Source organism: Carlito syrichta, unplaced genomic scaffold (genome assembly GCF_000164805.1).
Source record: "Carlito syrichta isolate Samal-C Ts95f unplaced genomic scaffold, Tarsius_syrichta-2.0.1 Scaffold143017, whole genome shotgun sequence".
In the NCBI taxonomy this organism is placed as follows: Eukaryota; Metazoa; Chordata; class Mammalia; order Primates; family Tarsiidae; genus Carlito; species Carlito syrichta.
Window position 1 is genome coordinate 8,608 of NW_007087113.1, and position 9,720 is coordinate 18,327.

The 9,720-nt window shown below is 56.7% G+C and overlaps 1 protein-coding gene across 1 annotated transcript in view; it reads right to left on the bottom strand.

Moving 5' to 3' along the window:
• Nucleotides 1-9,720, bottom strand: part of CACNA1A (calcium voltage-gated channel subunit alpha1 A) — a gene marked incomplete at both ends in the record, with an annotated part of 213,447 nt that overhangs the window by 7,904 nt on the left and 195,823 nt on the right. The window contains one exon of the mRNA XM_021708598.1: nucleotides 7,522-7,627. Coding sequence (XP_021564273.1) covers nucleotides 7,522-7,627 — 106 coding nt within the window. The remainder of the gene's footprint in view (nucleotides 1-7,521; nucleotides 7,628-9,720) is intronic.

Genomic DNA, 9,720 nt, shown 5'->3' on the forward strand with positions numbered 1-9,720 from the left:
GTGGCTGCTCCCGGCCACCACAGCCTCGACCCGCTGGGCTCCGGCAATCCTTCCGCCTCACCCTTCCAAGTAGCTGGAACTATAGGCACGCGCTACCATGCCCCACTAATTTTTTGATTTATTGTAGAGATGAGGTCTCGCCAAGTTGCCCAGGCGGGTCTTGAACCTGCGGGCTCAGGCAATCCACTCACCCCAGCCTCCCAAAGCGTGGGATTACAGGCTGAGCCACCGAGCCCGGCTGGTTGGTGTCCTTATAAGAAGGGGAGGAGACTCTAGGGGTGCACATGCAGCAAGAAGGTAGCTGCTTGCAAACCAAGGAGAGAGGCCTTGGGAGAAACCACCCCTGCTGGCACCATGACCTTGCACTCCCAGCCTCAGAACTGTGAGAAGTTCATTTCTGTGGTTTAAGCCACACAATCTGTGGTGTTTCGTTGTGGTGGCCCAAGCTGATAGAGACACCTGTTCTTGGTGTCTCAACTGGGCAAGGGAGTTAGGGCAGGGTTTCCCAACCTCAGGTAGCAACTCTGGCCTCCATGCTCTCCATGTCAATATGTTTCCCTCCATTCAGAGTCCTGACCATCAAAACTGTCTCCAAGGCTGGGTGCAGTGGCTCTACACTTGTCTTCCCAGCACTTTGGGAGGCCGAGGTGGGAGGATTCCTTGAGCCCAGGAGTTTGAGACCAGCCTGGGCAACATAGCAAGATCTCATCTCTACAAAAAAATTAAAAAATTAGCTGGGCATGGTGGCATGTGCTTGTAGTCCCAGTTACTCGGGAGGCTGAGGTGGAAAATTCCCTGAGTCTAGGAAGTTGAAACTGTGGTGAGCCATGATCATGCCACAGCACTCCAGCCTGGGCGACAGAATGAGACCCCAACTCAAAAAAAAAAAAAAAAAAAAAAAGTCTTCAGACATTGCCAGGTGTTCCCTGTGGGACAAAATCGCTCCAGGTTGAGAACAATCACTTCAGACTCTTTGCCTCAGTTTCACTAGGGAGGCCCGCATTCTGGGTTGTCTTTAGAATTTAAACAGTGGGGAAGCCTGGGCATGGTGGCTCATGCCTGTCAACCCAGAGACACCTGTATCTAAAAAAAAATTTGAAAATTAGCCAGAAGGCTGGCTGTGGTGGCTGAAGCCTGTAATCCTGCGCCTTTGGGAGGCTGAGGTGAGGGGATTGCCTGAGCCCACGGGTTTGAGATCAGCCTGGGCAACTTTGTGAGACTTCATCTCTACAATAAATAAATAAATAAATAAATAAATAAATAAATAGCTGGGTGTGGTAGCGCGTGCTTGTAGTTCTGGCTACTTGGAAGGTTGAGGAGGAAATATTGCCAGAGCCCAGCAGGTCAATGCTGGGGTGTCCATGAGCGTGCCACTGCACTCCAGCCTGGGCAACAGAGTGAGACGCCAACTCAACTCACCAAAAAAAAAAACAAAAAAGAAAGTTAAAGTTAGCTGGGCATGGTGGTGCATGCCTGTAGTCCTAGCTATTTGGGAGGTTGAGGCAGGAAGATTGCTTAAGCCTAGGAGGTTGAGGCTGCAGTGAGCTATGATTGTGTCACGACACTCCAGCCTGGGCAAGAGAACAAGACCCTATCTCTTTTTTTTTTTTTTTTTTGAGTTGGAATCTCACACTGTCACCCAGACTGGAGTGCAGTGGCCGCTCCTGGCCACCTCAGCCTCGACCTGCTGGGCTCCGACGATCCTTCCGCCTCAGTTCCAAGTAGCTGGAACTACAGGCGCGCGCTACCATGCCCGACTAATTTTTTTATTTATTGTAGAGATAAGGTCCTGCCTGCCTAGGCGGGTCTCAAACCCGCGGGCTCAGGCAATCCACTCACCTCAGCCTCCCAAAGGTGCAGGATTACAGGCTGAGCCACCGAGCCTGGCAACACCCTATCTCTTAAGAAAAGGGGCGGGGGGGGGGAGAAGTCCTTAGCTGATTTCAAGGTGGGCCCCTTACTGTGGTTATGGGAACCACTCCATCACTCCTCCTCAGGGACAGAATAATTAACACTGGGGCTCTCAGGGGAGAGGAGGGCCCCCTGGAGGTGGCAGCAGTTACGCACAGACTGCTCATGCCCCAGACCACCCAAGGCTGCTTCCCTCTGGTCTCATTCTCATGCCTCTGGTGAACATGTATCCTGGGGTCTGTCCTGGGCATTGTGGACATTCAGTGGCATCTTGGCCTCTACACACCAGATGCCACCAGGGCCAGCCCCCTCCTAGTGTGATAACCAAAACGTGCATTCAAACATTTCCCAGTGTCCTCTGGGGGTTCTACCTCTGGAAGTACCTCTGACTGAGGCCTGACGCCCAGCCCTGGGCCCCAAGCTGTCTCTTCGCTCAGCTTCGAACAGTTAATGCTCTACTTAGGCGTGGTGTTGGTGTGTCGCCTGTTTCCCTCAGTCCCACGAGAACAGAGGCTTTGTCTGTCTGTCACAGCCATATCTCCCAAGTGTCGAAGCCAGGGCTGGGCATATAGTAGGTGCTCCGTCAGTGTTCTGGTTCAATAAGCCAACATGGCCGCCAGCTCCAGGCTGATACGACATACCAAAAGCCATGGCAGGTCACAGCCCCGAGGCTCTCCTGTTGCAGGATCTGGGCGTGGGCCATGGCTCCCCCATCTTTGGAAAGAGGAATGGGAGGGACAGTGGCCCCCAGCCAGCCATATGGAGTCCTGAAGGAGCAACTGAGCTGGCCCTGATGGGGGATGGGAGGTTAGTCTGGATCTTGGCTCTTTCTTTTCTTTTCTTTTCTTTTTTTTTTTTTTTTGAGTTGGAGCCTCACTCTATTGCCCAGACTGGAGTGCAGTGGTTGCTCCCGTCCACTGCAGCCTCGACCTGCTGGGCTCCGGCGATCCTTCCGCCTCAGCCTTCCAAGTAGCTGGAACTACAGGTGTGCGCTATCACGCCTGGCTAATTATTTATTTATTTATTGTAGAGATGAGGGCTCGCCAAGTTGCCCAGGCGAGTCTCGAACTTGCGGGTTCAGGCAATCTACTCACCTCGGCCTCCCAAAGCATGGGATTACAGGCTGAGCCACTGAGCCCGGCCGGCTCTTTCTTTTTTGAGTTGGGGTCTCACTTTGTCGCCCAGGCTGGAGTGCAGCGGCAAGATCATGGCTCCTGGCAGCCTCTACCTCCGGGGCTCAGGCAATCCTTCCATCTCAGCCTCCCAAGTAGCTGGGACTACAGGTGTGTGCCACCATGCCCGATTTATTTTCTGTTTTTTTGGTGTGTGTCTGCAGAGATGAGGTCTGGCTATGTTGCCCAGGCTGGTCTTGAACTCCTGGGCTCAAGCAATCCTCCCACCTCAGCCTTCCAAAGTGCTAGGATTGCAGGTGTGAGTCACCGTGCCTAGTGGATATCTTAACATGTAACTGGGCTTGTATCTGCTCAGGCAGGTGGTTGGCTCTGCCCTCACCGCCTGGGGTGAGGGAACACAAGTGGGTAGGCGGAGGTGGGGGAGTACAGCCTGAGCCCCTTAGAGGGAGGCTTCAGGGGTCCAGGCACAATGTCTGGAAGAAAGAGAAACACTGAGAGGATTTTCCTCAGACAAGAAGGAGATTCTTCTGGGCAAAAAGAACCCAGGGGTGGGAGAGAGACAGATGAACAGAAAAGAGAGAGGGTCAGAGACAGGAACAGAGAGAGAAGGAGGGACCTGCCCTTCTCTCCCAAGGCTCCAGCTAAACATGGTGGCACAATTTTTTTTTTTTTGAGTTGGAGTCTCACTATCGCCCAGACTGGAGGGCAGTGGCCGCTCCCGGCCACCACAGCCTCGACCTGCTGGGTTCCGGCGATCCTTCCGCCTCAGCCTTCCAAGTAGCTGAAACTACAGGCGCGCGTTACCACACCCGGCTCATTTTGATTTATTGTAGAGATGAGGTCTCACCAAGTTGCCCGGGTGGGTCTTGAACCTGCGAGCTCAGGCAATCCACTCACCTCAGCTTCCCAAGGCGCGGGATTACAGGCTGAGCCACCGAGCCCAGCTTCAATTTTTTTTTTATCTTACTGTGTCGCCCAGACTGGAGTGCGGTGGCACACCCCCGGCCACTGCAGCCTCGACCTGCTGGGCTCCAGCAATCCTTCCACCTCAGCCTTCAAAGTAGCCGGAACTACAGGCACGCACTACCACGCCCGGCTAGGTGGCACAATTTTTAAGGATCTGAAGAATGACTGAGGTTAATCCTTCTGTTTGGAATGTGAACTGAGGCCAGGCATGGTGGCTCACACCTGTAATCCCAGCACTATGAGAGGCCAAGGCTTGAGCCCAGGAGTGGGAGACCAGGCTGAGCAACACAGCGAGACCTCTTCTCTACAAAAACAAAAAAATTAACCAGGTGTGGTGTCACATGCTTGTAGTCCCAGCTACTCAAGAGGCTGAGGAGGGAGGATAGCCTGAACCCAGGAGGTCAAGGCTGCAGTGAGCCATGATCGGACCACTGCACTCCAGCCTGGGTGACAAGACTCTGACTGAACTGAGCATCTGAAAAGGAAGTGTGTTATGTTCTCCTGAGACTTGTGTCTGCTAAAGGGTTGCTGTCTCACCACTCTTACACTTCCTGCCCCCATGCCCTCTGCTGAAGCGTCCTTAACCCTGAGCCTGGTGCAGCTGTGGGGCTCTGGGAGGGGCCTGGCACCCTGCCTGAGGACAGGAGAGGGAGGGGCTCTGAGATTCAAGGAGGACGGCCTTGAGGGAACCGAAGGGCACCTGGGGTATGTATGACAACCAAGATGCAGGCACATACCTGGGAGGCTTGAAGCCCTCAGGCAGGGAATCCAGTAGGCACCATAGAGGCTGAATTTCCTGGGCCCATACAGAGAAGTTCTGCACAGTGTGGACTAGCTCAGAAGGCCTGTGTTGACCAAACCCTGCACATTCCCAAGAGAGGACGGTCCCTAACTTACTCCTGGGAGGGGTGACCTTATGCCTTTGGAATGTCTTCCTGGTAAGAGTGTCTTTGGACATGTTGTATATGTATAGTTCATTGTAACAATGTGACTTGTTGGGGCCCTGGGCCATGTGGGATCAGCTCCACACTGCAGGAGCTGGGGTCTGAATGGCTGAGGTCAGCCAGGCCTGCCTGACCACTCCCAGCAAACTCTGGACTCTCAGGCTTGAGTGAGCTTCCCTGGCTGGCAGCACACCGTGTGTGTTGCCACGTGTCACAGGGAGAGTTAAGCGCTGTTGCTGTGGCTCCCCCGGGAAGGGACAACTGCAAGCTGGAGCCTAGTGTCCCTTGGGCCCTGCCCCATGAGCCTTTTTCCTTTGAGTTGGGGTCTCACTCTGGCTCAGGCAGGCGTCAGTGGTGCGATTGTGACAATCACAGCTCACAGCAGCCTTCACCTCCTGGGTGCAGGCAACCCTCTGGCCTCAGCCTCCTGAGCAGCTGGGACTACAGGCATGTGCCACCATGTTTTGCTCATTTAAAAAATATTTTTTGCAGCCGGGCGTGGTAGCGCATGCCTGTAATTCCGGCTACTTGGAAGGCTGAGGTGGAAGGATCGCCGGAGCCCAGCAGGTCGAGGCTGTGGTGGCCGGAAGCGGTCACTGCACTCCAGTCTGGGCGACAGAGTGAGACTCCAACTCAAGAAAAAAAAATTTTTTTTGTAGAGACAGGGTTTCGCTATGTTGCCCAGGCTGGTCTCAAACTCCTGGGCTCAAGCAATCCTCCTACTTCGGCCTCCCAGAGTAATGGGATGGCAGACAGGAGCTGCCACCCCTGGACTCCTTGTGGCATCTTCACGATTCTCGGCACTCACACTTGCCACCCACCCTCCTGCCCCCGCCTTCCTTCCACTTCCTTGATTCGGCCACGTTGGCTTTGGCTTTCCCTCATCTTCCCTCAAGACTTTGGAAGGGACGTGTGTCCTGAGGCCCAGCTTCCATCCCCTGCCTCCAGTGGTGTTGGCTGGGCCACCCCTTCCCAAGCCTGCTGACCATCCCCCGGCTCCTCTCTCTACTCCCTTCTCCAGCCCCATCTCCTTGGCTGACCAGGCTCTTCTCTCTGCCCTGCTGTCCCATGGGATGCCAAGTCATGTCATGCCTGCTCCAGGCCCCCAAACCACTCCAGGCAAGGGGCCCTGACCCCGCGGCCAATGCCGCCCTGGTCAAAGTGACCCTGATGACCGGTCACTGGTGAGCCTTGTCGTCCTTGGCTTCCGGGCTGCACGTGACACAGCTGGCCCCTTTCCTCCTAAAGCCGTCTTCCCATGTGGCCTCAGAGCCCCACTGCCTGGGTCTCCACTCACCGCCCCAGTGGCCCCTTCTCTGACCCTCCCACATGGTTGGAGAATGAGCTCTGGGCTCAGTCTTTGGGGATCTCTTAGTTTTTTTGTTTGTTTGTTTTTGAGTTGGAGTCTCACTCGGTCACCCAGACTGGAGTGCAGTGGTCGCTCCCAGCCACCGCAGCCTCGACCTGCTGAGCTTCGGCGATCCTTCCGCCTCAGCCTTCCAAGTAGCTAGAACTACAGGCGCGCGCTACCACACCCGGCTAATTTTTTTTAATTTTATGTAGAGATGAGGTCTCGCCAAGGTGCCCAGGCGGGTCACGAACCCACGGCCTCAGGCAGTCCACTCACCTCAGCCTCCCAAAGTGCTGGGATTACAGGCTGAGCCACCGAGCCCGGCTTCTTAGTTTTTTTTTAGAGGTGCTCTCACTTGGTGGTCCAGGCTGGAATGCAGTGGTGCCATCACAGCTCACTCCAGCCTCGACCTCCTGGGTACAAACAATCCGCCTTCCTCAGCCTCCCGAGTAGCTGGGACCACGGGGATGGGACATTGTGTCTGGCTGAGGGGGTGGGTGTCTCTCAGTTGACACGCATTCCTTTGGAGAGCCTGCCCAGTCTCCCAGCTTAAGATCTGTCAGCACCTGGTGCTTGGTCACTTTTGTCCCCAGCCCAGCCTGGAGGCCCCCTGAACCCTCAGGCTGGGAGAGCCCCCACCTGCTCCCGCAGTCTCCGTGTGCCACAGCCAGCACCCAGCCTGCTCCACACCCTCCACTAGCCCCTTCCCCGACTTAGGATATGGCAGCTCTGCCCTCAGAGCTTGGGCCCCAGCCTGGGGTGTCTCTGACGCCTCTCGTCCCCCCCACCCCATCTGCCAGCACCCCTTGGCTTGCGTCCGGGAAACACCCAGAGTCTGCACGCTCCACGCACGTCCACAAGTCAGTCCAACAGGCCCTGGGTGCCCCTCTCGCCCCTAATGCAGGGCCTTTGCACCTGTTGGCCCATGCCCACGGGACTCACCACCTCTCCTTCTCAGTGGTGGACCCCACCCCTCATGGGAACCGTGAGCTGCTGCATCTCCTGTGCTCGCAGGGGTGTCTGGTACACCAGAGTCGCGCGCTAAGTGTTTGTTGAATAAGTGAATGGGGGAGTGAGGAAATAGCCATCGGTCAGGGACAGTGGATCCTCTGGTTTTGGGCGGGGGCGCAGGGGAATCCCTGGCCACGCCCTCCTCTCTCCCTCCCTTCAGGCCCCGACTCCAACCTGTCTGACCTCTGTCCCTGGCTTTCCTTACCCTTGGCTATCTTGATGTCCAGAGCCGTGCGGATCAGAGCCATTAGGGTCGAGTTGAAGTGCACGGTGTTGTCGTCCGCGACAGGCAGGTCCATCCGTAGGAGCCTCTGCAGAGAGCCCAAGGCCAGGGCAGTCATTCCTGGCACCCCTCCCGGATCCCCGCGACCACCTTACCCCACCCGGGGGGCTCCGGGAAGAACTCTGGAGGCGGCAGCAGCTGGGGTGTCCCCCACCCTCAGGTGACCTGTCCCGGGACTCCATGTCACCTGGCGGCCTGTAGGGAGACGGCCAGAGACTCTCCCGTGCCTCCAAGCCCCTGGCTTTTTGCTCCCTGTGCCGGCCAGAGAGCTGGCCTTCCTGGGGCTGGCCCAAGTTCCTGCCCTGTCCCAGAGTTCTTCCGGATGGCCTGTTCCCTTCTGACCCCAAAGAAAAAGAGCACAAGCCAGACCCCAGTAGCACGTGCAGCAGCCAGGCAGGGGGTCCGGGGCCACCACCGCCAGTGGGGGCCACCGGTCCCCACCCCACCCCCGGCTCAGCCCTGACCCGGACAGACCAGACAGGCACAGACCACGTCATTCCTCTGAGAAGCAGCAGGCAGGTGGCCCCCGTGGACGGGCAGGCCCCTCGGGCACATGCAGCAGGGCGGGGACACACAGGACAGACAGGGCACATGCAGACGGAGATCGAGACTCATTCATAGCTCTGTGGGACGTGTGTTGGGGCATGTCCAGATCGTGGCTCTGTGCCATGGCAAGGGGAGGGGACATTCCTGTGGCCCAGGGAAGGAACGATTCCCCATGTCCCAGGCAGGGGCTCTGTCCACCATGCTTGGTGGCATGGGAAAGGGTGCTGGGCCAGCCCAGGCTGGGGTGGCACACAGACGGGGTCGAGGGCAACTGTGACAGAGATTCAGACATAGTTGGTAGGAGACAGAGAGTTGGAGAGGGCGGGGCGGGGGGAGGTGGTAACATGGCAGGACATGATAGGGGGTTGAGGCAGCTGGGGAGGAGGTGGGAGACAGACACAAACACACACGGACTGGGACCCTGTGCACAACCGTGTAGGTTGCACACTGCACAAAAGGAGGGGCTCCCAGTCCTGGACATCGTAGTTTTGCATATTTAATATGACAGCTTCCCGGCTGATGGCAGAAAAGTGTCTTGTTCTTACTCTATCAGTGAATGATGACAATTTTCCAACAGATGTATTCTGGCTGGATGTGGTGGCTCACACCTGTAATCCCAGCACTTTGGGAGGCCAAGGTGGGAGGACTGCTTGAGCCCAGGAGTTTGAGACCAGTCTGGGCAACATAGTGAGACCTCGTCTCTACACACACACGCGCACACACACACAAAATAGCCAGGTGTGGTGGTTTGCGCCTGTAGTCTCAGCTACTCAGGAGGCTGCGGTGAGCTGTGATCTTGCCATTGCACTCCAGCCTGGGCAACAGTGACTCTAAATAAATAAATAATTGCAAGTTTCTGTGGAAGGGATGCCGCTTTTGAATCTGCACAAAGGGGCCTGTGGCCCCACAGTGGCCCCTGCACAGGGATGGGGAGGGAACCTCTCCCTCTTAAACACACACACACTGCTGGGAGCGGTGGCTCACACCTGTCATCCCAGCACGTTGAGAGGTGGAGGTGAGAGGATTGCCTAAGCTCAGGGGTTCGAGACCAGCCCGGGCAACTTGGCGAGCCCTCATCTCTACAATAAATCAAGAAAAATTAGCTGGGCCTGGTGGCGCGTGCCTGTGGTTCCAGCTACTCAGAAGGCTGAGGCGGAAGGATCGCCAGAGCCCAGCAGGTTGAGGCTGCGGTGGCCAGGAGCGTGCCACTGCCCTCCAGCCTGGGTGACGGAGTGAGACTGACTCAAAAATAAAAAATGAGCACACACTTAGCTAACCGTAGGCCAGGAGAAGGGACAAAAGGGACGACACGAGGGGGGGGTTGCATGGAGACACTGGCAGGCAGACACAGGTGAGGAAGCATGGACGAGGGCGGGTGAGGCTGTGGGGAAGTGGCTACGCGGGTAGAAACAGCACTGACACAGGGAGGAGCCGGGCGGGGTGGGGGGTATTTAAAGGTCATCCCTGGACTTCTCGAGGATGAGCTGAGGGAACAGAGCATCTGCCCTTGGGCGCCAAGGGAGATTCCAGGACAGGGGTCTGGAGGGGTGGCCCGGCCTGGCCGCCTGGCGGCAG